At 45.5% G+C, this 27,698-nt stretch overlaps 2 protein-coding genes across 4 annotated transcripts; one reads left to right on the top strand and one right to left on the bottom strand.

The window, feature by feature from the left end:
- The first annotated feature begins 223 nt into the window (after nt 1-223).
- On the top strand, nt 224-6,981 carry LOC120722924 (microfibril-associated glycoprotein 4-like). Of its 2 annotated transcripts, none has more exons than XM_040014121.1 (7): nt 224-341; nt 503-548; nt 4,109-4,267; nt 4,353-4,391; nt 4,506-4,602; nt 4,685-4,852; nt 6,214-6,981. In XM_040014121.1, exons 2-7 carry the CDS (start codon nt 543-545, stop codon nt 6,465-6,467), a joined length of 723 nt encoding a protein of 240 aa, XP_039870055.1. In that variant the 5' UTR covers nt 224-341; nt 503-542; the 3' UTR covers nt 6,468-6,981. The 2 variants fall into 2 exon arrangements, with proteins under 2 accessions (XP_039870055.1, XP_039870056.1); XM_040014122.1 differs by having other exon boundaries at nt 242-327.
- A 4,036-nt stretch (nt 6,982-11,017) lies between these two features.
- a1cf (apobec1 complementation factor) lies at nt 11,018-27,055 on the bottom strand. 2 transcript variants are annotated; one of them, XM_040014073.1, is made up of 13 exons: nt 26,945-27,055; nt 21,568-21,718; nt 21,346-21,480; nt 21,126-21,256; nt 19,738-19,976; nt 18,147-18,311; nt 17,862-17,959; nt 17,570-17,707; nt 16,937-17,081; nt 15,614-15,852; nt 13,138-13,274; nt 12,895-13,049; nt 12,331-12,485 (listed from the first exon to the last, which is right to left on the bottom strand). In XM_040014073.1, exons 2-13 carry the CDS (start codon nt 21,667-21,669, stop codon nt 12,331-12,333), a joined length of 1,839 nt encoding a protein of 612 aa, XP_039870007.1. In that variant the 5' UTR covers nt 21,670-21,718; nt 26,945-27,055. The 2 variants fall into 2 exon arrangements, with proteins under 2 accessions (XP_039870008.1, XP_039870007.1); XM_040014074.1 differs by lacking the exon at nt 26,945-27,055 and having other exon boundaries at nt 11,018-12,485; nt 21,568-21,669.
- Between the last annotated feature and the right edge of the window lie 643 nt (nt 27,056-27,698).

Here is a 27,698-nt window from a genome sequence, read left to right on the forward strand (position 1 = left end):
CCTCTGCACTGTCCCATGATACGTGCACCACAGCAGGAAGTATCGGAATCGTTGCACTGAAAGATAAACACTCATGTAATTACTGGGTGGATCAGCACATATATTAAATGCAAATAAACCTTATGTGCTTTGTGCTTCAGCCTGGGAACATCCTGGTTGTGTTTTTTTGGGAAATTTGAAGCGTGTAACTTTAGACAGTGTAAAGAGTGGCGTGACTCTGTTGTGTCTGCCGTCCTGCAGATATAAGCAGGGACTCTGGGAGACTCTGACACACTGAGGGAGAACAGCCGTGTGGTGTCTCTGAAGCGTGTTCAGCTCCAACTGCAGGTGACTTCACACAGGTATCTGTAGTAACGTAGCAGCAGTGCTTTAATGTTACTGCCAAATAGAGTGTGTGAAACTTTCAAGATATTTTAAGCAGACTTTGCTGTAAATGCGTTAAACGCAGATTAGATTTAAATGATTGAATGAGGTGATCCTCACAGTAATCCTTTCCTTTCAGATCTACATCAGCAGATACTAACTCCCACAGAAATCTGACCATGAAGGTAAGTTTGTGACCTTAAATATTTCTGGTTAAGTATCAGTGTAGGAGTGAGTGGTGGAGACCCTCCTGACCCTCGGTCTGCTGTGATCGCCTCATTAAATGGAGTTGATACCTAAAACTCCGCCTTCCTTCTTGAATGTGTCTGTTTGATGACTTTACCTGAGCAGCACCTTCACTATCAGAGCCTGATGCCAATCATGTAATGAAGGAAGGGACACAAATTATACTGGATATCATTTTAAGAAGTACTAAAGTAATAATACATAGAGAGAGAATAACTTTATGTAGAGTGTATGTCATTTTAAGGAGTGCATAAGTTACATGAAAGGGGGCAGAAAACAAGTTCTTTAAGTACTATTGTCCATGATGTAAATATATAAAAACTGTGTTTCTCTGTCCTGTTCTGTCTGTATATGTGTGCTTTTTTGCTGCTGATACAACCAAATTTCCCCTTGTGGGACAACTAAAGGATTAAAGGGGTATTCTATTCTATTCTTCTCTAAGTAATTTTTAGCAGTGTGTAAATGACTTCATGTTAAACTGCATACACGTGCAGAGACTGCATGATGTAGACGTTTAACATCACCTTATGACATTTTTATTATTGCACAGATGTTGCAACAATCAAAGATCTTCTTCCATTGCATAGAAAACTGTGAGCAGGACTGTTCCCCCTTTACGACTTAGCAAAGAACAGCAGGCTGATTAATGGATGATAAGAATGTAAAGGGAAACGTTAATCTACTGCACACTGAGTCTGTGCTCCTAAAAGTATTTACACTGTAAGATGAACGTTTTCTTGGCTTTTGTTCCAAGAAGTTACATTTTACTTAAAGTACTTTCTATTTACAGTAGAATTATTTCTTCTTCTTGTCTCTGTTCAGGACATACGTCAGTATGGTTGTTTCAGTATGCTGCAATAGTTTTTAGTAGTTATAGTTTCTAAATTATATTGTTTATCTGTGATTGATCTGTTATTGATTGCTGCTGGTCCTGAGGACAGATGACACCAGAGCAAGTACTGCAGTTTTGGTGGGACGGGTCTTGTGCCAAACTACCACATGTGGACATTTGCACAGGTCACCACATTTTAACACACTGGGTCACCTCAGGTGTCACAGGCCAGTTATCTAATCTGTGAATAGTCGAGCTAATCCTTTATTTATTTTATTTAGTTTTAATGAGCCATCAGTGTTTCATTTATCATCGAAGGTCTCAGTGGTAAACCGTGAACCCGACAAGTCTTTTTGTAGTTTGATCTTTTTCACACGTTCATGTTTTAGTTGATGTTAATGACACTATTTCGTGCACTCTTCACATAATAACAAGAATTCACCTACACACACTTGCCCGGGTTACTTTCTGTGCTCCAACAAAGAAGTATGACGACGTTTCAGTTCAGTATAGTTTTATGTACAATTTACCAAATCACAACAGCAGTCACATCGAGGAACTTTATATTGAAAGCTAAACACAATACAAACTGATCAGAGCCCCTGTGGCTTCATAACGTTGGGCGTGTTGAAGGAGACGTGCACGTCGCTTCAGTTTGTCGCAGATCAAAGTGAAATGAATTTGATTGTGTTCCAGTTTCTGTTTTCAGTGTAAAAGACACCTCGTAAAACATGAAGACCTCGTTCATAGTTTTAGCTGCTGTAACTTTACGGCTTCAGTCAGTGGTTTAGTAGGTTTGAGCTTAACAAGCTGCACATATAAAATACAGCAGCAGAGAATCTAAATGACATTAAAAACATGCTGTAAATAAAAGAATGAACGAAAACACGGCACCTCCACCCAATGTTCCCTCTAAGCTGCGCACTGCTGGCATCTCTGCACACAGAAAATCTGCGTTGCTAACAAAAAAAAATCTAACCTGAATTGAAATTAAAATTGAAATTTCAACAATTCTGTTTTCCAGTGTGAGTCAGTGACTGGCTGCTCCCGTATGGGATCAGAACGATGCCACCTTATCCCACAGTCCAGCCAATGATGCGATTCACATTCGTATATACGCAGCTAATCAACGTGGTTGACAGGCTCTGACAGCGTCCTTATGTGCCGACACCGGAGTTTTAGCAAAGCGGCTGATGTGGAGTGAAGCCACGTTAATGACAACGTGTACAACCATTGGAGATGTGAGCAGGACAGACGGAACGACTGACGGACAAAGTGTGGACTTTATACCAGTTTTTAAACTGTGTTGATCGGCCACGTAAAACCAGAGTTATGATAAAATATCTGCAATGTTTGTTTTTCTTCCTGAATACTGTCGTTGTTTATATTTACTGCGGGAAGAAACGGTAAAAACTGTTTTATAAGGAAAACACTCGAAAGCCTGTGAGCAAAGACAACACCAACCCCCCCCCCCCCCCCATCCTTTCCTATTGGTGGAAAAATGTGGACCAATCAAAAAATGATATGGCAACATGGCATTTAGTTGTTTAGGGAGGGGGAAGTTTTAGGAGTGACGGCGTGTTTGAGAGATTTGCGACGTTTAGCACAAATCTTGTGTAGTTAGTGTGTAGTTAGTGTGTAGTTAGTGTGTAGTGTAGTCAATAGTTTTGTTGTGTGTGTCAGAACGATGAGGCGACTGCTGAGTGTTACAGGTGTTACAGCAGTGACACATCTGCTGCTGTCAGGCCTGCAGGTATCAGGCTGTTGTTCTCCTTCATCTCATAGTGGAGAGAAATGATTTTTTGGAGCGGCACAAATAATTTGTGTGGCATCAGATTTGATGCAGAACAGCTGATTGTTCTGTAAATAGTTTGAAATGTTTGTTTAAAAAACGCCTTGGCGGCATTTAAAAAAAAAAAATAGCTGCAAAAAACTGTTGTTTGCCAAACTCAGTTACTTTATTGAAGAAGTAACTATACAATTAATTACCCAACATTGGTCATTATTTACTGTATTTGCAGACAGAGTTACAGACTCTCTCCCAGACCACAGACTCATAATACAGTCACAGCTTTATAGAAAATAAATAAATAAAGTTGTGTTTTCAAAATTGAAGTTCAAGTTATTTTTACTTCCAATAGTGTTAATAAAACAAGATTTGTTTACATTTTCATTGTAAGGGGGCTAAAGCAGTTAATTAAAAGTAGTCTAGCATAAATGCTGTAATTTGATTACTTTAATAAACATGTAACTTGGATGGATTGGATGCTGGCGTGACCACAGTGCACACGTCTGCTGTCGCTCACAATGGTCGATGTGTCCGCTCAGGGAGTTTGTGCAGACACGTGAAACATTAGAGGGAACTTTGCCTCCATCTTAACTCTGAACATAGCCTGCTGGATGGTTCGTAATGGTTCTTGTTCTGTTCAGGTCAGAGATCAACAGGAATACAACAATATAACAAAGCATGAACTCACTTTACAATGAAAGGCAACAGGACTATACTAAGAAGTGAGCACAGGGAGGGGGGTTTGGCTGAACCACACCTGTGCAGACTAAACAAGACTTCAGCACAGCTGAGAGGCAAAGCTGAGGGAGAATCACAGGCTTGTTGAGCTTGATAGGAAGTGAATATTGTGCAAATGAAAGGCTTCTTCTCTGTTCCAGCTGCCAGCGGTCTTCATCGTCCTCCTCCTCGCTCCTGCGTTGACCAGCTGCATGGAGCTCATCCAGCCGAGGGACTGCAGCGACATCCGCCGCCAGAACAGAAGCCAAAGCAGCGGCGTGTACACCATCTATCCCCTTGGAGAAAGGTCTGCGGTGCAGGTACAGTCCACCCTCTCTGGGACTCTGGGTCCTGTTCATGTCCACGTCTTTAAGCAGCTAGAGTGTGACAGGTGTTTGTGTGCAGGTGTACTGTGACATGGACTCAGAAGGAGGAGGCTGGACGGTGAGTGCTTGTAACTAAAAAGTGTCAGCGCGGGAACATTTAACAGGAGCACTGCTGTAAATCCAGATCTGTGCTCCCTGAAACCAGATGTGTTTCTGCTGCCTCCTCCCCCAGGTGTTCCAGAGGAGGATGGACGGCACGGTGAACTTCTACAGACCCTGGGATCAGTACAAGATGGGCTTTGGTGACGCTGCTGGAGAGTACTGGCTCGGTGAGAGTTTTATTGGATGATCTGCAGCTCTGTACCAAACAGCCCTGCATGATTCTGACTGTGTGCTTGTGTGTGAATGTAGGTCTCGATGTGATCAACATTATGACATCCAAGCAAAAAAGTGAGCTGCTGGTGGACATGGAGGACTTTGAAGGGAAGAAAGTGTTCGCTCGTTACTCTTCATTTAAGGTGGATGCTGAATGTGACGGATACAAACTGACTGTTACTGGATTCAAGAACGGAGGCGCAGGTGAGTGAAGTGGCACAGGGTCAGTGTAGCATCAGAATAGAATAGAATAGAATAGAATACGCCTTTATTGTCATTGTACATGTACAATGACACAAATGAACAGAAAAGATTAACAAAGAAGAGGAATGGGTAGAATGGAACAGGTGGTGGGCGGGGTTTGAGGGGTCGCCTGTGAGTCTCTGAGACAGGAGGATCTGGCGATGGCCTCCAGGAGTGTCAGAGGGCAGCCAATGATATTGTGGGCAGTGTTAATGACCCTCTGTGCAGCCTCCCTGTTCTCAGTCGTGGCCCCTGAGTACCAAACACCAGGCAGGATGATATGCAGATGACACCCAGCTCTATCTGTCCATGAAGCCAGATAACACACACCAATGAGTTAAACTGCAGGAATGTCTTAAAGACATAAAGACCTGGATGGCCGCTAACTTTCTGCTTCTTAATTCAGATCAAACTGAGGTTATTGTACTCGGCCCTGAAAATCTTAGAAATATGGTATCTAAGCAGATTCTTACTCTGGATGGCATTACCTTGGCCTCCAGTAACACTGTGAGGAACCTTGGAGTCATTGTTGACCAGGACATGTCCTTCAACGCACATATTAAACAAATATGTAAGACCGCTTTCTTCCATTTGTGCAACATCTCTAAAGTTAGAAATATCCTGTCTCAGAGTGACGCTGAAAAACTAGTTCATGCATTTATTACTTCCAGACTGGATGACTGTAATTCATTATTATCAGGAAGTCCTAAAAACTCCCTGAAAAGCCTTCAGCTAATCCAAAATGCTGCAGCAAGACTCCTGACAGGGACTAGAAAGAGAGAGCAGATTTCTCCTGTTTTGGCTTCCTGTTAAATCCAGAATTCAAAATCCTGCTCCTCACATACAAGGTCTTAAATAATCAGGCCCCATCTTATCTTAATGACCTTGTAGTACCATATCACCCTATTAGAGCACTTCGCTCTCGCTCTGCAGGCCTACTTGTTGTTCCTAGAGTATTTACAAGTAGAATGGGAGGCAGAGCCTTCAGTTTTCAAGACTTTGGATGTGAGGTTGTCAGGACCATAGACACACCTGCAGTTTAACTACTTGGCTTGGCTCATGTGCCTTCAGGGACAAATAAAGCTGGTGTCAGCTACATACCAATGAAAATGACTTTACTGCGTGACGAAGTCTCCCAGTTCACATGAACAAACTGGAGTCTGTCAACCCCATATGATTCAAACTGTGCACCTGCTGCTTTTTACTCCCCAGTATGAGTCCAGTCTGTGTTGTGGTCCACTGAGAACACTCCCAGTACACCTGCTAACCAGTCTGACTGGGATTAGTGGTAATTTTGTGATTGTTCATCTGTGTTTCTGCAGGAGATGCCCTGAGTGGTCACAACGGACAGAAGTTCTCCACATTTGACAAAGACCAAGACAGCTCAGACGCAAACTGTGCAAAAAAACATCTGGGGGCGTTCTGGTATAACAACTGTCACCATGCAAACCCTAACGGGGTTTATCGTTGGGGGGCTGATGGGACTATCTATGCTGTTGGTGTGGACTGGTACCAGTGGAAAGGTCATGACTACTCCCTGAAAACCATCAGCATGAAGATCCGTCCTGTGCAGTAAATCTGCAGGACAAACACAGCAGAACATTTCGTGTTGATCTCTCTTTTCTCTCCTTTATCATGTAATCCCAGAGAATCTTTAACTTTCAGAGTCAGTCGAAGACGTAAATATTTCAGAAGAGCCGTCAGAGTGTGAGTGAGCTGCTGCCTGCAGGTGGAGTGAAATGATGGACAGAGACCAGTTTGAGCTGATGTAGTTCACCTGTATGAGAGCAGCTGCAATGAACATGTTCCTCCACTAGAGGTCTCTGCTGTGAGTCTCGGTCCACTGAGTGCATGTGTGTGCTTTCAGGGGGACCCGGACTCCACGTTGAGCCACACTGTGTCAGGATGTTACTGCTAGTTTAGGTTGGGATGTTGTCGGCCGTCTCAGAAGCTCTTGGTTGGTCCAGATGTTCCTCAGTCTGCAGCTCAGCACACTCAGATTTAACGTCTCACTGACTGTTTGGTGGAGGTCTGATAGCTGGTGTGAATCATTATCTGCTGTATCCTGATAATAAATGAGAAGCAAACAGCTGAGGTGTTCTCGTGGTCTTTGTGTGTTTCTGTCTGGATTCTCTCTGCTCACGAGTTTGAATGACGCCCTCACACTAAAGCTCCACCTGCTTCAGGGTGAAGACACTGATATTAATATTCAGTATTTCTATACCTAAAGTTACACAACCGGATTTTACTTGTGAGAAGTTCATACTGAGCTTTTGTCTCAGGTGCCTGTGCAGCACATCCACAAAGTCACTGATGCTGTCATGTTGCAGCCTTGTTCAAAAATGGAGTCAATTCACTTTTCACTTACATTAAAATTTCAGCACCCCAACACAGGAAGTCTGGTTCAGCTCCCTATTTAAAAAGTCCCGTCTCTGATTCTACGAGTATTACCCAGCAGGCAGTGCGGCACTCGGGTGGCGCCAATTCAATTCAATTCAATTTATTTATACAGCGCCAAATCAACAGTCACCTCAAGGTGCTTTATATTGTAAGGTAGACCCTACAATAACAGATACAGAGAAAAACCCAACAATCATATGACCCCCTATGACCAGCACTTTGGCGACAGTGGGAAGGAAAAACTCCCTTTTAACAGGAAGAAACCTCCTTTTTTTTGTTTTTAAAAACACGATTTCCAACCTGAAGAGGTGATAAAGTGATAGATCTTTCAGCCCAATTCTACTTTTTCTGCATAATCCATCATACAAAATGTAATCAAATGGAAAAGTCTCTTTTTAAACTTGTTTTATTAGTTTTAATCTTTTAACTTTATGCATCAAGCAAAAATTAAATTATCTGCAACATTCTCTGACTGGAAGAAATTAGTTTAATATTTAAACCTATTTTCTGCACATTCCAGCACATAAAATAAAATATTTTTTGTGTTTACACTCAGTCTGTCAAATAGATGCAAGTAAAACACAGCAGAAAATAAATAAAGTCAAAGACTCAGCGGTCCTGTTGCTCTATTTTCACCTGTAAAGCAGGAGTGGGGTAGGCGGAGGTTTACCCTGGTGCAGGTGTGCTGCGGTCAGTTGAAGAATCCGCGAGTTTCTCTGTGAGTTTCCCATTACGTCGTAGCTACTCGGTGCTTGTTGGAAGTTTAGGGGTTTTTTCGCTGTAAAAAGAAGTTTTCTTCCCATGCACAGCGGACACTAATGTTTTTGTCACTTTTTATGGAATCAAACTCAAAGTAAGGTCAGTACTTCCACGCTTTAAACGCTGCACGCTCATACTCTCTCTGCACTCGATATATGATCCATTGTTGATCTGCACACAGCTGTTGTCACGAACGTCGCACTCGCTTACGTCACTGTCGTGAGACATTCTCGCAAAAAATCACGGTTTTAGTAACGCAGCAACGCAGCGTTACTACGGGAAAGCAACGGTAATCTAATTACCGTTTTTGCAATAGTAATCCCTTACTTTACTCATTACTTGAAAAAAGTAATCAGATTACAGTAACTCATTACAGTAACGTGTTCCTGCCCATCTCTGACTACAAGGTCATTAAGATAAGATGGGGCCTGATTATTTAAGACCTTGTATGTGAGGAGCAGGATTTTGAATTCTGGATTTAACAGGAAGCCAAAACAGGAGAAATCTGCTCTCTCTTTCTAGTCCCTGTCAGGACTCTTGCTGCAGCATTTTGGATCAGCTGAAGGCTTTTCAGGGAGTTTTTAGGACTTCCTGATAATAATGAATTGCAGTCGTCCAGCCTGGAAGTAATAAATGCATGAACTAGTTTTTCAGCGTCACTCTGAGACAGGATATTTCTAACTTTAGAGATGTTGCACAAATGGAAGAAAGCAGTCTTACATATTTGTTTAATATGAAATAAGGGGCTCACGTGTGCACACCCTTCAGTCTCTGACCCTGTGACAGATTGGATGAGGTCCAGTATTGATTCTGTGACAGGATCATGTTGTTGCATCATCGTCTGTGTTTTTGGTTTGAGATTCTTGTTTTTGAAAAGAGCTGAAGAGTGCAGCTCATCATCATCATCACCCTGCTGGTGGCACTAAGTGCACCTCATTGTGTGTGGGTGTAGTCACACTGTCACACAGAGGAAATCCAAACGGGCTGTAAAGTTTTCTTTTATTTCACGAGCTGCTGCCCCACATGGAGGACTTTCACTGTGTCAGGGTGATGTCTGAGCACCAGAGCAGCACTCTTTGGTATTATTGGAGGGTCTCGACCTTATAAAGAGCCTTGAGGCGACTGTTGTTTAGTGGTCGCTGTACATTCCTACTCTGAGCTCTGGGCTCATACGAGCAGCTTCACCTGAAATAAAGTGAAATTAGATTTATATCTGACCTGTCAAGACAGAGATCACGAAAAATACCAGAGCAACAAAAAAGGAAAGTTGACCAAATGTAATTCCAAAAAGATGAGTTTCATTTGTTTTTTAAAAGAGAGTCAGTCCACAGACCTTTAGCTCAGAGGGAGAGAGCTCCACACTCTGTGGGTCACAGTGGCAAAAGCCTCGTGTGCTGATCACATGACCTCACACAGGGCTGTAGAAGTTCAATAATGTAAGCTGGTGCTCATCCATGAAGAGCTCTAAAAGTCAGAACCAGAATCTTAAAATGGACTCTGTATTCAATGGGGAGCCACTGCAGCTGTATTGACAGCACCACCTGTGAGTACCTGGAGGATGCAACAGGACTTAATTTAGCAATGTTTCTTAAGCGATCAAAGCAGGACTGAACCAGAGATTTGACATGAACATCCAAAGTAAGGCGGAGTCAAACGTTACCCCAAAGTTCCTGATAGACGATTTCACAAAAGGGGACCAAGAGCTTTCATTATCTTAGGCACAAATCTGTCAGAAGCACATACACATGCTTCAGTTTTTCCTTCATGAGGTTGGAGGACATTGTCAGCCATCCAGCCTTTAATGGGGTCTACAGCTTAGAAACGTGGGTGTCTCTGCTCAGCTGATGGGAAGGAGCAGCTGACATGGATGCCTCCAAGGTCAGGCGATTTTGGCACATTGACTGGGAGGAGACCCTTGGACAGACTCAGGACGTAACGGCTTGTTTGAGGAGGCCTCGGGGTCTGATCTGGAGAAGCTGGAGGAGGTGTTGGTTTGTGTGACCACAAACCAACACCATGCAGAAAGATGCATGTCCTGGTCCTTTGACAAGGACTGTGCCAAACTTCACATGGGGGGGATTGTCAAGATAGCACCATGCCTAACTTTGCAGTGGAAATCCTGGAAAGGTGAAAGCACTCCCTGAAGGCCGTCAGCATGAAGATCCACCCTATGCCGTGATGGTCACATGTTCACAGTCAGAATACTTAATCAATTAAAATGAATCACTGAGAAATTATACACGCTCCTCGTGTTATATGTTCCCGCCTCTTTCTGATCTGTGATGTAAACTTTGATCGTCTGCCTGCGTTTTAACAAATATAACGAAAATAAATGTTTTAAATGTTTGATCCAAAGTGCCCTGCTGGGTGAAGTCTGTCTGTGTGGAGCTCATGACACATGCCGATAACAAACGAGACACAAACAGCTGAGGTGTTCTCGTGGTCTTTGTGTGTTTCTGTCTGGATTCTCTCTGCTCACGAGTTTGAAGGACGCCCTCACACTAAAGCTCCACCTGCTTCAGGGTGAAGACACTGATATTAATATTCAGTATTTCTATACCTAATATAGTGCTCTGGTTGCAGCCCCCTAGTGGTCACAGCCTCGAACTACAGCTCCACCTTTTTCAGTGAGAATATTAATCCGTATGATGTCGTTCTGCTAAAACAATTCAATCTTAATTAAACAGCATCAAATCACAACAACAGTCGCTTCACTGTGCTTTATGTTGTAAGGTGGACCCTGCAATAATGCAGAGAATGACCTTGTAGTACCATATCACCCTATTAGAGCACTTCGCTCTCGCTCTGCAGGCCTACTTGTTGTTCCTAGAGTATTTAAAAGTAGAATGGGAGGCAGAGCCTTCAGTTTTCAGGCCCTCTTCTGTGGAACCAGCTTCCATCACTGTCCTCTGCTCTCATTTCTTCAGTTTTCACTGAGCTTTCAAAGATGACATGAGGAGGCTGCTGTTTATTCAGATCTTATTTTATTCATTTTGAGATGATTATTAAAAATCAACAGTTTATTGCAGCGGTTTCTTTTCACGATGTGAGAAACCTGAAGAATTAGCTCGACAGATAAGCGCTGATTCAGTTTCCCATGTTTCAGTTTCTGAGTCAATTATTACAGAAAAAGGACTAAAATCCGTTTGTACAAACACAGCGAGGATGTTCATTCTTTGTCCCGGTATAAAAATAAGCTCTAAGTGCTTCACACACTTTAATACTGTCTCTGCTTCAGCGTGTTCACAGCTCAGTGTCGTCGATTAAAACTCTCCAGAAACATTTAAGAATAAAAGTCAACACGAATCAACGACATCGCCGTGTCCTGACAGGTCAAAGGTCAATCGCCTCCCTCAAAGCAAGCATGGAAACTCATTAAACTTTTATTAGAGGCATGAACCAGCTTTAGTAACTTTAGTTAACCAAGTGTTTAACTAAACCAGAGATAATAAACCCTGGTTTAGTTGGTGGCAGTGGAATGAAGGAAAGGTTAAAACAGATGAAAAACAATGAAAGAGCGACGAGACGAGCATCACGGCATCAGCAGGTGTTTATGGAGTAACGCCTCAGAGACACCAGAACGAAGTCAGCAGCTCCACATCCACAAAGTAAGAGGAACCCACGGATTCACTCCAACAGCAGGGACAACGTTTCTGATCCAGCTTCTGTTAGCTGGAGATCATGAGGATTATGAACTGAGAGCACGTTTCAGCAGTACAGCAGTATTGTAAGTGCATCATATCACAGCTTTTTAAAAATGTCGCTGAAACAAACTGAAACAGGAACTTAAATACTGGTCTCAGATTTTTAAAACAAAATTTTTCAGTAAAAAACCGAGCGACACGAAGGCGATGGCGATAAAATGACTGAGCTACACTTCAATGCTGTAAACACGCTACGAGGAAAAAAAACGATCCAAACGTGAATTCAAACCGACCAATCACAGCCAATCACGGGCTGCCTAATCAATGACGAAACCGTGGAAACCACGGCCATGATTCGGATTTCAGGAAGCTGGAGAGCAGAGAGCGACGCGTGGAGAAAGAAGAAGATGCTGACGAGTCTGAGACGTTTTCTGGCCGCGGCTTCCTGCGAGACTCAAACCGCCGAGTTCTGGAGAGTTTGGACCTCAGCGTGAAGGCGCATTCGATTCCTTTTGTTTGGGTTTGACTGAGCGTTGGTATCTATAACGAGCCAATCAGATTTCATGTTGTACTTTCAGGAAGTTTGAAAAGAGCATCAAAGCATCCTGTGGGCGTTCTTCTTCTGAAACCGCTGCTCTAGAAAACACCGTATCCGTCAGTGTGGCGAGCCGCCACAGCGAAGGCGGGGTAGCCATCGTAGGTGGTGTAGGCAGTCAGGTCCTGACCCAGAGATACGGCCTGCTTCAGCTGGGAGGCGACCGCCGTCGACGCCGGGCCCGCCAGCGTGTATCCTGCGGGGACACACAATGCAAGCTCAGCACCGCCTGTTTCAGGACCGCAGCACAAAACTTTAGCTGTTCTGATCCCATCGAAGCCTTTTAGCTGCAGCATTTTTATAGGCTGTATATAAAAGATGGACGTAGCTGCTGTGATGTCACCTCCTGGTTAGTGAAGTCTCTCGTCCTCTGCAGGAGGAGGAACGTTTTATTTTGAAAAATTGCAAGTCATCAGGAGAGAGTTCACTTACAATCACACAGCAGGCGCCCCCTGCTGGTCATCAGCACTTGCGCCATCTGGCAGGCTTTGAAGCCACGTCCATCTTTTATATACAGTTTGTGGTGTTTGGGCCTGCAGGTGAGCGTCTGTCAGCGGTTAGTTGAGTGAAGCATTAGTCGGCTTTGGGTACGGACCTTCACATACCTGGGAAGGCTACTGCTGCCACGGCAGCCGCAGTCGCACAGCTGGCATCGGTGGCGCCCTCCGTCTGCACGCCGAGCGTCTGCAGGGTGTGTTCGGCCGCGTGAATTTTAGCCTCTTCTACGCCCGCGCACAGCTTAGCAGGGGTGAAGGGATGGCTGCCGAGAGATACGTGAACAGGTGGACAGTCAGCGCTGCGTCCAGCTGAACAGCAGGCAGGTGATCAGACAGGTGAGACGTGCTTACACGTTGGGGTACTGAGTAGCCAGCGCTGGGATGGTGATCTTGTAGAGGAAGAGCTGTCTCTGGTCTGGACCGATGGCAGAGTGCAGCTGATAGACCGGCTGACCCCAGTTATTCTTCTGACAGAGCTCCTCCAGGACCTGACAGACAGGAGGACAGGCAGGCAGGAGGACAGAGAGACAGGAGGACAGAGAGACAGGAGGACAGGCAGGCAGGAGGACAGAGAGACAGGAGGACAGACAGACAGGAGGACAGACAGGAGGACAGGCAGGAGGACAGGCAGGAGGACAGGCAGGCAGGAGGACAGAGAGACAGGAGGACAGAGAGACAGGAGGACAGGCAGGCAGGAGGACAGACAGAAGGACAGGCAGGTAGGAGGACAGACAGGAGGACAGGCAGGCAGGAGGACAGAGAGACAGGAGGACAGGCAGGCAGGAGGACAGACAGAAGGACAGGCAGGTAGGAGGACAGACAGGAGGACAGGCAGGCAGGAGGACAGGCAGGCAGGAGGACAGAGAGACAGGAGGACAGACAGGAGGACAGGCAGGAGGACAGGCAGGAGGACAGGCAGGCAGGAGGACAGAGAGACAGGAGGACAGAGAGACAGGAGGACAGGCAGGCAGGAGGACAGACAGAAGGACAGGCAGGTAGGAGGACAGACAGGAGGACAGGCAGGCAGGAGGACAGAGAGACAGGAGGACAGGCAGGCAGGAACACAGAGAGACAGGAGGACAGGCAGGCAGGACGACAGACAGAAGGACAGGCAGGTAGGAGGACAGACAGGAGGACACACAGGAAGGAGGACAAACAGGAGGACAGGCAGGCAGGAGGACAGAGAGACAGGAGGACAGGCAGGCAGGAGGACAGACAGGAGGACAGGCAGGCAGGAGGACAGACAGAAGGACAGGCAGGTAGGAGGACAGACAGGAGGACAGGCAGGTAGGAGGACAGACAGGAGGACAGGCAGGCAGGAGGACAGGCAGGAGGACAGACAGACTGCAGTATTTACTCACAGTAATGGTGCGTGAGAGCTAAAAGTATAAAAGTACGAGGAGAGTCTGTTTGACCAAATATAAAAATATATTTTGTACATTTTAGTGTTTTAATTTGAAAGGTTTTTTCTTCCTTTCGTTTTAAATGAGCAGCATTTAATAAACCCTGACAGCTTCAGTATCGTCAGACTGATCTGGGTTTAGTTTTTCCTGCAGATGAATACATCAAATCTAATTTGATCTGATGCATCCTAGTCTCCCTCACTGACAATCCATCTGAATAAAAACTGAATACAAAAGAAAACGTAAATGTGGAATATCGCCACCAGGTGGAGCCTCGTCCCTGGTTGCTGTTTCAGCTGTTCACTGTCAGAGGTTCTCATCAGGTGTGATATTTACTGCACTGCCATGAAGGCATCATGCGGCCCATGTTCACTGCTGTAGGTCACATGACTGACTGAGTTTTCCCCTTCATGCAGTTACCTGACTGCTGTGGGTTATTTTGGGGGAGTGGAATTCTTAGATTCCAGTGGGCACTCTGTGGCCTCAGGCTTCTCCTCCAGCTGTGGATCACCCAGTGCACCTGATGAAGCCCGATGTCCACAGACAGGACGCTGCCTCCAGACCCTGAGCTGTGGGCTGAGGTCAGCCCGACTGCATGGACACTTTTCCATCCACTTGGACTCACTACTAAAGTAGTAGCTGCTCAGCTGGGGTTCCAAGCAGCCACTAAAATGTGAGCTCGTCAGACTGCATGCCACCGATTGGCTGGTCAGTGGCATCACTCGATGAGTCATGAGAGCATCTTGTTCACAAAAATCGAAACCGCCATTTTTGAAACCCAGCAATGAGGGAAATGTCTCCAAAAACAAGGCCGTGGTCCCCGAGTGTGAGAAAAAGCCTCAGACCGAGCAGCAGGTACATCATCGCCTCGACGTCCACCTTTGTTGTGGCGTTCGTGTCACATACCAATTATGCCACAGGACGTTCGGCCCCGTTGCTATGATGACAACAATGTACATTAGGTAGTACTCGAAAGTAATGGAAAACCAGTCGATCGGAGTCAAGTTGATCCAATTGGGAACTACTGGACAAGGAGCCTACCTGAAGCACCGAGGTGACCCTGCAGGAGGCCAGGCTCGTTTTGACTCAGCCCAGGTGCTTAGGCCTGGGTAACGCTGGCCCAGGTGAGGTTATTTGACACATCCGGCCGGGACCAGTTGAGACCCCAGTCTGTGCTCTGTCTCCTACCCCCAAATCAGTCTCTCAGATGGCCCCGCCCCTCTGAGAGGTTTCATCCTATTAAAAAGGAGTTTTTCCTTGTCACTGTCGCCAGGTCTGATTGTTTTTTCTGTATAACTGTCGAGTCTATACTTACACTATGATAAATATATAAATAAAACCGAATGAATTTTATGAGTTGTGTGCTCTGGATTTTTGTGCCACACCAACAATTAAAGGCCTCTCGGTCAGGTGTGTCCTGTTACCTGTGGTGCAGGCTTGACAGCGGTGGCCTTCAGGTTCGGGGTCATCGGGGTCAGCTCCATTCCCGGCAGAAGATCATACAACTTCTCCTCTTGCTGCTTGTCTGCCTTCAGCCCGTAGGAGGCACCACCGCCACCACCGCCTCTCCCCATGGCTCCACCCCCAGCAGCGTAGGCCAGGTAGCCCCGCCCACCCAGTCCCCGCACCCCCGCGGCCCCTACAGGTACAGTCATGTAAATTTCTACAGGAAATCGAAAAGGCAGTGAAATCAATCAAATCACCGGAAATCAGCCGTAAGAAGAATCACACAGCCAGACAATTATCTGATCAGAGTGAACAGGTACGGTGGTAACCACGGTAACAGTACACCTGCCCTTCTTCTTCTGATGCTCGTTGACGATTACCGTTTCCTGCCTGATTGAGTTTCAGGTATTTAAATTCATTCAAGCCTGAATTGACAGAAACTTCTCGTGATTCGTGGATCTGTTTTTGATTCCTGCTTCAGAAAAACATTCACACATCATCACGTGTTTGTGATTCAGCTGAACCGCTTCATGACACAGGTGAAATGATGGTTTCTGAGGCCCCGCCTCCAGCCTCCGCACAGCGGCAGAGTTACCTCTGAGACGAGGCCCACTGAGACGACTCACTCTGACTGATCTGTGATTGGACAGTCAGCGTTCAGGGGCGGGGCTTCACAAACTCTCAGTTCACCATCAGAAGTCTGTTTGATTTGGAGCTTTCTTTAATGTTTAAAGCGCTGCAGCATAAAACTAAAATCTGAAAGTGCTGATGGCTGCAGAGCGAGCTCAGACTCACACAGAAGCACTGAAACGCAGCAGCCTATCAGAGGCAGAGCAGGTTCAAAGCTGAGCCCTGGAGGCTTTTACTCAGAGAAACACAAAGATTTTAAAGTAAATCTGTGGATCCATCTAATCTCTGACAAGGAGGATTCTGCTTTTTCCTCAGAAATGAACCCTCTCCAGCTCGTAGACTGTGTATAAAAGATGTAGGTGGGGTCATGTGACACGGTGAGCGCGGGGTATGGTAGTGGGACTCAGTAGACTCATTTCCCTTTTAGAGTCGCCCCTTGCTCGCCATTAGAAATAATGTGGACTTGTTTGTTTCTATGAGTCAGCTCTGTGTCTCACATGTGTGTTCTCTGTGGTTAACCAAGCATTAGTCTGTCCCCAGGGCAGCTGTTCAGGTGTTCTGACAGAGGGCCTACCTGCTCCTTCAGTCTCAGAGTGCTTTTATTCTGTAGGTGAGTGCGAGCTGTCTTTGCAGGCATTCAGAGATCACACATGCTCTAAGGGCATCCTCACCTCGGACCGACGGCGTCCGGATCAGCCCTCGACCTCCAACGTTAGCTTTGGCCGCTGGGAAGCGGAACTGAGCTGGTATGGCTGTGTAGGCCTGGGGGGCGTAAAACACCGGCGCACCGAGGTACGCCGCCGAGGGGTCGTACATCTATAGGAGGAGAGAGAAAGATGTGTATTTGTACATTTTAACAGGAAGCAGATACGAGTTTCCTGGAGCACCAGAACGAGGTCTACACTCACAGTTTCAGTGTTTCCTGTCACATCTGCTGTCGTTCACGATAAACATCAAGCTGCTAATAATGAGCTCAGTCTGTGTTCAGTAACCCTGATCTAAGCACTCTTAGATGTTCGGTCATCTCAGGAACACGGAAGCCACACCCACCTGCTGTTCAACCATTCTGTTTGTGAGTGACAGCCAGTCAGAAGGAAATTGTCTTAAAGGGGGAGGAGCTAAAATAGCTTGTTTCAGACAGCAAATGAAGTGAGGGGCTGCACCGAGGCTCAGTATCAGCTACATAGGGATTATTTTGAGCTGTGGATCATTGAAAGCTGCCCTGAAAGGAGGAATAACTCAGAGTGCCAGTTGGCTTCCTGTTGGTCAAACATTGTGTCACATGACATTCGTCAATAACTCACCTGTCCCAGCGTGTAGGAGGTGTAGTCGGTCTGTAGCAGAGAGCCTCCTCGGCCTCCCGTCCCTCTGGTGTAGCGAACGTAGCTGTCTTTGTCCACCGGCTTGGCCAGCGTCACCTCGATGGGAGAGCCGTCCACCACCTGCAGGAGATCCTGGTCAGTCTTTGAGGCTTTCAGAAACCTTCTCCTCACGGTTAACACACAGGTGTCCACTGATTACAGCATAACAAGCGTAATCAAAACGGATTTTGATTAGTGAAAACAGAGGAAGAACTAAATGTTGGGCCTTGCTGACCTTCCCGTTGAGCGCTTTCATGGCGTTGATGGCGTCCTCTCTCTGAGTGAAATGGACGAAGGCGTAGTCTCTGATCTTCTTCACTCGCTCCACTGCGCCTGCAGCACAAATACAAAAAGTACTTTTCTAAAACCAAATTTCTTTCTGCAGACACTTGTCCTCAAATATAAAATACTTCAAATATTACTTTTAAACGTTTGTCTTTCAAAATCTGCAGTTCAGTTACAAAACGAGCAACAACAAGACGCATTCAGGGACAATCTGACATCAGAGCTTTGATCGAACCTGGCTTCAGGCTGTTGAACTCCTTCTCGATGGTCTCCTCTGTCGTCTGCAGCATCAGGTTCCTCACATACAGAATCTTCACTGTTGCCATGGTATCCTCGTCAACCTCCACCTCAGGCTCCGCCCAGTCCACAGCGATGGCGTGACCCCACAGCTGGATACGACCTAAGAAAGAAGACGGAGACTCGTGATCAAGTCTGGCAGGGATCATTCTCTTTGTGATCCTCGACTTGTAAACTGCTGGTCTGAAGCCACTCCCCCTCAGCTGAGAAGGAGGAGCTAATTACTGCTATACCTGTTAATTACTGCTGATCAGTAACATCCAAATAAATCCTCTCAAACTGAGCTCAGACATCTTGGACAGTACAGTGACCTCACAGCAGCCATGTTATTGGTCACATGATGTCAATGAAAATGCTCCAGAAGGCTCCAACAGCACAAACACAGTCCAGAGGAGCAGTTCAGGTGAAGCTGGCAGACAGCTAGCAGCTATAGCCACCTGTGTAACCATCCATCTGTCACTCAAAGAGGCCACGCCCCTAAAAGGTAAAGTTTAAGCCTTAATGCAATTTAAATAGATGAGTTATGTAAACAGACGTTATGAATGGGAAATTATCTATAAAGACCAAACAGGTTGTAAAGACATTTATTTCTGCTGTAACATGAGAGTCTATGGGACTGACTCACTGCTGCCTCTGCTGGACGTCAGAGGAACATCCTGGCTTTATTTTTCTAATATTACTAGAGCGTGTAATTGTCCTCTGGACGTGCTGGTGACGTTTGTGGTGTTGGGTTCAGGGTCAGAAACCAAGTAAGATGCTGACGAGGCAGACGCTCTTTAACTTCAGCAGGACTCAGTGATGATTGGACGCTATTGGACGCCAGATTTCAGAGGCACGGTGTCGTGGCTTTCCACCCGCCTGATCAGACTTAATGCTGCACAATGAGCCTGATCTTCCTGTGGAGAAGCAGTAAAGCTGTTTCTGTATCTTATCTCTGACACTTTCAGCTTTAGACTCCAGGAGAATCACATAGTGTAACAAACCAACAGCTTTGGGTATATTTATGGGTCTATCTGAAACTCACATTCACATTACTCATACAGCAGTTATCTTATCATTAAGCCCATCCAAGCTCTTCTTCTATTGGACATTGTGTCACAGGCTGTGATTGGCCAGTGATAATGCAGCCTTACAGCCAGCCAAAAAGAGACTTTGGCATTTTTTATTATGTTAGGTTTACTTTACGAGGTATTAGACAGTGTGAAGCCGGGTGGAGAGCTACAGCTGAACTATAAATTATAAATTTATTGATGAGGCCCTCATGTGGCTGCCTAAGGAAAATTAACTGCCCACTGCCGGTGTCAAGGATTTGTTAGCTAAACCACTGGAGCTGCAGCTGCTCAGTGTCTCCAGCACCACAGGAAGTTGGCACCAGCTGATCAACAGAGCCTTCGAGTTTTAGGGGATAACTGAACCCGTTTTAACAGATCCTTTGAAAACATCTTATTTTTGTTCTTCAGTGAATCATTCCTAAAGTCAGAGAGGGAATTATAACTGTACATTAGCTAAGTTTGAGTTTGGTTTGGTACCTGGCAGCAGTTTGCGGCGGGCCATGGCAGCTGCTCGGTGGCTCTCATACTCGACAAAAGCAAAGCCTCTGTTCTTGGATTTGTCGGCGGCGCTGGGGTACACGATGACATCGACGACGCCGTCGGTGACCTTCTTCATCTCTGACAGGATCTCCTCTCGCTTCTTGGTTTTTGGAATCCCGCCAACAAAGAGGCGGCAGTTATCGACGCTGGCACAAACGCCGAGGAGGCGTCCGTTCCTGTGGGCCAGAGAAAGATTTGGTTCAAGCTCAAACGGGAACCCAGCTGGCTAAGGTTGCTTTGTTAGGTCTTTGCTGATTGGCACTTGGGTGTTTCTATGTTTGTACTGGACTGTGACCACAACCCAAGACTTTGGGTTTATTTGTTAAGGGGCTTTTTTGTGTTAAAAGCACTCGAGTACCTGCACCATCTGTTTCCCCGGTGTAATGCTCCCAGTCTATTTTGAGATAAAGAAGCTCTCCTTGCTCTCCTGCTTCCTGCCTGTTGACTGTATCGGCTGACTTGTCATGAACATTTGAATTTTGGACTTGTATCTGCTCTGGTTTCCTCTCCTCTGGACCATTACGTAGTTTGGGTGTTTCTGGTGGATTGGTAGAATAATTTGCGTTACGTCACTGGCAGGGTTAAAGGTCGTAGGGTTGGGTGTTTGGTTAGTGGGTCATAGAAGGTTAGTTGGTCAGTTGATAGGCTGCAGGTCAGGGGTGGGGAACTCCGGGGTCCTGCAGGTTTTTGATGCGTCCTTGATCCAACACAGCAGATTTAAATGTCTAAATGGCCTCCTCAGCATGTCTCGAAGTTCTCCAGAGGCCTGGTAATGAACTAATCATGTGATTCAGGTCTGTTGACCCAGGGTGAGATCTAAAACTGGCAGGACACCAACCCTTGGGGTTCCCCACCCTTGCTGTAGGGGGATGGCCGGCTGGTAGGGTGATGGTAGGTGGGTACTGCTAGTCTGTACCGACGTTAATTAATGATTCTCTCAACAAGGCAGTCACCAATGAGGAATCAGAACCAGGCTGGACTCCCAGGTTTGACTAGTCGCCTGACTGGTTTGACTCTGGTTGTTGTAACTAAAGACTTATCTGAGATGAAGTCAGGTGAGGCATGACTCTTGAACCACCTGTGCTCCACATTCAGGAGAAGGTGCTCACATTAAAGATGCCTGCTGGTCAGGTTGTTTGGGTACTCAGTGCTTCCTAGTTTGCTGCTCCATTATGTTTGCAGTTGTGAACTGTTACTAGAAAAATAACTCTAACATTTCTTTGACAGTGACTGAAAGAAAGTAGACCTGAAGCCTGCCGATGTGTTTCTGAGAGCTCAGTTATCCTGTCATTATTCAGTACAAATGAAGATAAGAGAGGGATCACCTAATCTCATAGTTGTTGAGCTGCTTCATGGCAGCTCTGGCCTCCTGTTTGTTGCTGAAGGTGACAAAGGCGTATCCTCTGTTGTTCCCGTTGAAGTCCATCATCATCCTCACCTCGTAGATCTTTCCAAACTGAAGAGATGGAGAGGGAAGCACCAACAGATGAAACAACACCCCCAGATAGATCACAGTGACCACATCCTTAACCGTGGTTCTCTGACCTTCTCACACAGCGGAACCAGCTCATCTTCAAACAGATCTCTCGGCAGTTTCCCCACAAAGATCTCGCTGCCCCTCTCCGGTGGGGGGCCGTCCCAGCCTGGAGGCGGGCCGCCGTACCGCCGCTGACCGTTCTCCTGAAGCGCCAGCAGGAAAACATGAAAAGCATTCAGGAGCAGTAACAGACACGTGCTGCTGTCTCCTGGGTCTGAGGGTCCACGTACCTGGCGCAGCTGGTATCCGGTTCGCTGCATGAGTGAACGAAGTGCCGCCTCCTTCTGCGTCCCCGCCAGTCCGTCCCCGCTTGCTTTCTGATTGGAATCCATTGGGTGTGATTGACAGCGATATGTAAATCAGGGAAATTAGCGGTGCTCACTGGAAGACAATAACAGCAAAGGTGTTATTATGAATGCAAACAGCTGTGAACCTGTCTGCCCGCACGTGTCATCCAATAATGTGCCGGAGTATTGCACACAATACAGTCACACCTGTTTGAATGCAAATCACTGCAAGCTTCAGACCGTAACATGTTTGAGGGACGTTAAATGTTCATTTGATGTCGTGCTGATGGTTTTATTCCACACTCAAAGTGACCGGACTCACTGAGTCCCTGAGCTGGACCTCTGCACATCTAAACGAAGCTGCTTTAGATGCATTTATGTGCGGACGCTGACGGGGGAAACGCTGGGTGGTTTCAGCAGCTTTTGTCACTGACGTGGTCGAACAGCAGTCGAGGAGGATCTGCTGGTCTGAACGGCATACACGAGTCGTGTTTTGAAGAGCGCTGCAGGGAGGTCAAGGTCTGCTCGGTAATCATTGACAGAGACTGTGGAAAGCTGCAGGCTGGAAGCCCGTCTCACTGTAACACTGAGAGGAAACATGCGAGGCTTCAAATGTGAAGCCAGCACATTTATAAATCCTGTGTTTCATGAATGAATCACACACTCCTCTCTAACGAACCTCAAACCTGAACCCTCTAACCACAGCCTGGGCCAGAAAATGGTCCCAGTCCTCCCAGTTTGGGAATGAGATGAAGGCAAAAACAAACAGTCGTTGTGTGTATCTGTCTCTTTATTTACAGGAACCACAGGACAGCACACAGTCAGCCGATGATGTAGAGACAGAGAACGACCTTGTGGACTTTGACTGATGCTGCTGGGTTTATGATGAATGTACTGACACATTTTTAAGGGTCAGTTATTTAAATGATTGAATTATAAATATCTCTATTTATAAAGCATTACACAGCAAACAAACCATCATCTGTTAGCAGTGCTTGGCGACAGCAGGGAGGAAGAATGCCCCTTTACTATGAAGACCTAGAACGTTCAGCCACTCATCAGTAATGACTACATGTCATTTAGATATTTCCAAGCACAAGAACATCTGTCGCTGTTGTGGAAATATGAGAACAATGAGAGCGTTTAGAGTTTAGGTTCAAAACGATGTTTGAACCAGCGCGTTACAATGCACCGCCATCTGTTCATTCTGACACGCTCATGCTCGTGGGCATCTCATGATTGCACAGCTGCACTGTCAAGCATGTGGACCTCGTGAGCCAGCTACATGATAAGTCGGACTTCCTTAACCACCTCCAGATTCTGATCCTCTTTAAGTTCACGATCAAATAAACCCAGAAGCATCACTGAGAGTCCAAAGTGCAGAGAGGATGTTCTCGCAGGTGGTGCAATAAGGTTTAACGTCCAAACAAAAACAATTTAGCTCAGTTAGCAGTTAGCTGGAAGTTAGCTTGCTAGTTTCCATGTAAAGGTGATACTCCACGTTCTGACTGAAGAACCTGGGACAGAAACACAGACTGAAAACTAAACAGCAGCGAGGTTGGAGGGTTAGTGAAGCTAGGCTAGCTGACAGGTGGAGATTTAAATACATGAGCACAGAAAGATGGAGGACCAGGGTTAAACTGTCCCCAATGAAAGTTCACATTGAGACAATCGCCATCACATGACAGCAAGAAGCCACCAAAAAGAGAAGGGGTGATCGGTCCACAGCAGGGGTCAGAGGTCAGGTCGCTGTTAAAGTCCTGATCCTCAGCTGCTGCAGCTACAGCGCTCAGTACATTTATGACACCAGTGTCAGGTTCATGAATTATTACAGTTAATCCTCGAGTGTGCGCTTTAATCACTGTGATATTTTCAATAGTAACATATGATCATTGTTGTTATTATTTTTATTCAGAATCGCAGTTTTAGTTTTCGTGGTCAAAGTCCTGTTTGCCCGTTAATATAAATGTACGTTTTTAACAGGTTTTTGACAAATGGTAAATGGCCTGTATTTGTATAGCGCTTTATACTACATTCAGTCATCCACCCATTCACACACCGGTGATGGCAGGTACACTGTAGCCACAGCTGCCCCGGGCGCACTGACAGAGGCCACAGTGTAAGACAAATTTCTAAAATATTTGTGTTCTCTTGTTTCTACGACAGCTCAAAGTCTCACGCCGCATCAGAATAACGGTGATAAAAAGCTGAGCACAAAAGAGTTTCATTAAAAAGAGGAGAGACAGACACGAGCACAGAGACGCCCTCTCCTCTGCAGGAGGGGTGGCTCTGTCCCCGGCCTTTATCAAACTGCCCTCCAGTTTGGGCGTTGCCTGTGTGTGCTCTGATCTTTGACGGGGGCTGTGACCTCAGAGCGCTCCCCAGCTCTGGGTCCCAAACTCCTGAAAATCAAAGCTCTTTAAGCACAGAACAACTCGTACTGGACATCAGCTGTTGGTGGGAGTCACGCTCAGTGTTCGTCCGATTGTGTCTGGGAGCTCTGTGAACACACAAGGAAGTTTAGGGTGAGCTGAGAGTCAGCGCGTGGAAAAACATCAGCTGGACTCAGTCACCTGCTGCTGAGATCCACCAATCAGCACGGCTGACAGAGGGGCGTTTGGCTGGCAAACAGAGCTGATGCCTAAAGAGATCTGCGTTTCTTCAGCTGGTCATGAATCTGTTGACATTTTCAGTTTTTCAATCAAAAAACACGTTTTAATTTTTATCCAGTCAGACAGAGAGAGCAGAGGCCACAGCTGTGAGTATGGAAGCCCATCAGCGCCCAGAACTTAACGACAGGCTTCATAAAACCTTCATTACTTAAAACTTCAGCCAGTCAGAATGAGTTACACGATGCATCGCAGTCATGATCAGGTAAGCTGGTGTGTTGCATCTTTATAAATACATCCTGACAGAATGAGACCAAAAATAACACGAGCATGCGTTCTGTGATATGATATCAAAACATTTTATATTGAAAGCGTTCAACATTCATGTGGAAGTTCAAATTTCAGGGTAGAAGATCAAAATAATGTCAAAATACATGGATTCAATAAAAAAAAATTAGGGGTTAAATTGTCTAAATTGTCTTAAAATATAATGTAACCTATAATTAAATATGTGTATACATTTATAACAACTGTGTAAAAATATGACATATTAATATAAATACCAATAAAGTATCAGTTAAAGGTAAAAAAATTTACCTAAATTAAAATGTAATGTTGTTCAAAATGATGAAAGAATAAATGAAAGACTTACAGCCCCACAGTCATGATCTCCATCTTCTCCTACAAATCCCAGCATGCCTTTCAGCAAATCTGCCTTATCAGCCTGTGTGAGCTGCAGCTCGCTCTCAGAGTAATCTCTGCTGCTGCGCTGGTTAACCTTTCCCCACGTTTCAACCACTACAGCCACGTCTGCACAGTCACATCTGCACAGTTACATCTGCAAATCTGTGTCTGCACATCTGCACAACCACATCTGCACAGTCACATCTGCACAGTTACATCTGCAAATCTGCGTCTGCACATCTGCACAGTCACATCTGCACAGTCACATCTGCACAGTCACATCTGCAAATCTGCGTCTGCACATCTGCACAGTCACATCTGCAAATCTGCGTCTGCACATCTGCGCAGTCACATCTGCACAGTTACATCTGCACAGTCACATCTGCAAATCTGCGTCTGCACATCTGCACAGTCACATCTGCACAGTCACATCTGCACAGTCACATCTGCACAGGTGACCCGTTGAAGACCACGGTGTGTGTTTGAGGCAGCAAACAAGCTGCAGTGTTTATGCTCTGTTCTGAAAAGTTGATCTTTGACCCTAACTCCAGTGTCGGTCACACAGCTGCAGCTGTGATAAACACCAGGAACATAAGATGTTTTTTTCCAGCTGACCGCAGCACTGGATGAAAACAAATTACTTCCTGTCCTGTTAAACGCCGCAGCTCGCTCTTAGACTGTGTTTCCTGTCTGTCTTCAAATTAAAAGTCCGAGCAGTGACCTGGGTGAAGCACTGCACTGAGTTTATGAAGGTAGGCGTCATTTTCCTGTAAACATTTCAGTGATGTGTGACGTCAGAGGTCAAATGTTTTGACTTTGTGAACAATAACTGAATTTAATCTGTGAATAAAAATCGATTTCAAAGGTAATAATCACATAAAATATTCCTACTCTGGTCTTAAAGATCACATTTAAGTAAAGAGAAGTTTAGACGCCAGCACTACGTCCTGATTGGATCCTGATGAGCACCTCGCTCGTTTCCACTCAGATCTTTTTAATGTCCTGGTGACCTTCAAAGTGAAATGAATAACTACTCGCTGCTGATTCCCGATGGCTGACTTTACAGACAGAGTATTTTCCTGTTTTGAAACTGGAGGAGTTGATGAGTGACAGGTGGATCTACCGGTCACAGGTAGCCCCGCCCTCCTCCTCCTTCCTGTTCCACTCGGACTCTGACGGGACCAAAATCGAAAAATACTCTAAAATACACTTCCTGTTTTCTTCAGTCTGACCTGAAAGTACTGACTGAACCCAGATCAGCTGAGCAGGACGCTCATTTTCTCATAGACTTCTATACAGTCAGAGTTTAGAGGAGTCGCCCCCTGCTGGGCATTAGGAGCAATGCAGGTTTAATGCGCTGCAGCAGTTTCCATCTTTATACACAGTCAATTACAAAATCAAAAAAAATTAAACTCTGACTAAATGTGGCTCTAGCTCCTGATTAATTACTGGATTATGATAATAATAAGTTACAGTTCAGCTTCTGTTTGGATTAAACTGAGTAGTAAATATGTTACTTTAAGCTTTTTCTGTATAAATGTGGGACTTCACGGAGCAGGAGTCTTTTCTTTTTAACCTTGAAACCCAACGCAGACAGAAACTCGACTCTGTGCTTGTTTGTGTTTATTTCTGATGTTTCAAAATAAATGTAAACTCGGCTGCACAGCGGCAAAAAGCTGCTGCTCTGTCGGCTCCGCTCGCACATTTGGAATTAAATTTCAGGTGTTTTTATGGGTCGAGAGACACTCGCTCACATTCTCTCTTTTTTCACACAGCGGTAGGGAGACATTTACTTAGCACTCTCGCTCTCTCCATTAAAACACCCATTAACCCCGGCCGGCCTGTTTGCTCAGCTAGCTGCTTTTAGCCTCTGTGACAGCTACTGTTCACCAGACACCAGCGAAGAAGAGAGGAAGAACGACCCTCACTTTACCTGTTCACACTTTCTCTCTCTCTCTCTGTGTATTTAAAATATAAAATTCAAACCTAAAAAACTTTATTTGCATGAAAGAGAGACAAAAACTCACCTGAGCAATTTCAGAGATCACCTCCCTCCGATCAGAGCTGTGTCATTCTGAGCGCCGAGTGTGTGTTCACGTGTCATCAGGGGCCTCTGTGTGTGAGTGTGTGTGTGTGCGTGTGTGTGTGTGTGTGTGTGTGATCACATCATATCAAACTCCAAAGGTTCACTGTCTTCGTGTTAGCTTTACAAGCTGCCCAGCGTTAATGTTTAACCCGCTGCTATCTGTGGAGACACACACACATGCATGCAAATACAGACACACACACACACATACTTGTGGAGTGTCCTGCAAATGTCTCTTCACAGCACACAAACATGTGGTCAGGTTTTTAACCCAGGGCCTAAAACCTGGTCCTGGTTCTGACTCAGACCTCGGCTCCAGGCCTGAACCCTGCAGTTCTTCTGACGTCCACTAGAGGCCCAACGCTGCCTCTACAAAACATCCCCGTGTTAAAAACTAGGGAGGAGCAGGAGAGTCACACAATGATTATTAAATAACTACATTTAAAAAAAAAATATCCAAAATCATTTTCAAAATCTGTTTGTTTATTTTTTTTAATTTTTTTTAAATATAATAAAAATAAGTAAATAGACATAAAAATGTAACATGGAACATAAATTGTTTTGTCTTTTGACATTTAAAATGCTCATTGTACTCCTTGAACTAGCAGCTACTGGACTAGCTTCTTCATTTAGCTTTCGGTAAGTTGTTATGTCCTTACAGCAACAGTTTGAGAACTGTTTGGACGTTCCCTGTC

The sequence above is a fragment of the Simochromis diagramma genome, unplaced genomic scaffold, assembly GCF_900408965.1.
Source record: "Simochromis diagramma unplaced genomic scaffold, fSimDia1.1 OVJJ01000669.1, whole genome shotgun sequence".
Taxonomy (NCBI): Eukaryota; Metazoa; Chordata; class Actinopteri; order Cichliformes; family Cichlidae; genus Simochromis; species Simochromis diagramma.

Excerpts from the sequence above, each read along its gene's own strand:
- LOC120722924 (XM_040014121.1), top strand. Across the intron at positions 4,268-4,352 it reads GAGAAAGGTCTGCGGTGCAG|GTGTACTGTGACATGGACTC; the intron begins GTACAGTCCACC and ends GTTTGTGTGCAG. Across the intron at positions 4,853-6,213 it reads ATTCAAGAACGGAGGCGCAG|GAGATGCCCTGAGTGGTCAC; the intron begins GTGAGTGAAGTG and ends GTGTTTCTGCAG.
- a1cf (XM_040014074.1), bottom strand. The coding sequence starts at position 21,669 with ATGGATTCCAATCAGAAAGCAAGCGGGGACGGACTGGCGGGGACGCAG. Across the intron at positions 17,960-18,146 it reads GTTCAACAGCCTGAAGCCAG|GCGCAGTGGAGCGAGTGAAG; the intron begins GTTCGATCAAAG and ends TTTGTGCTGCAG. Across the intron at positions 17,082-17,569 it reads CCTCCTACACGCTGGGACAG|ATGTACGACCCCTCGGCGGC; the intron begins GTGAGTTATTGA and ends CTCCTCCTATAG.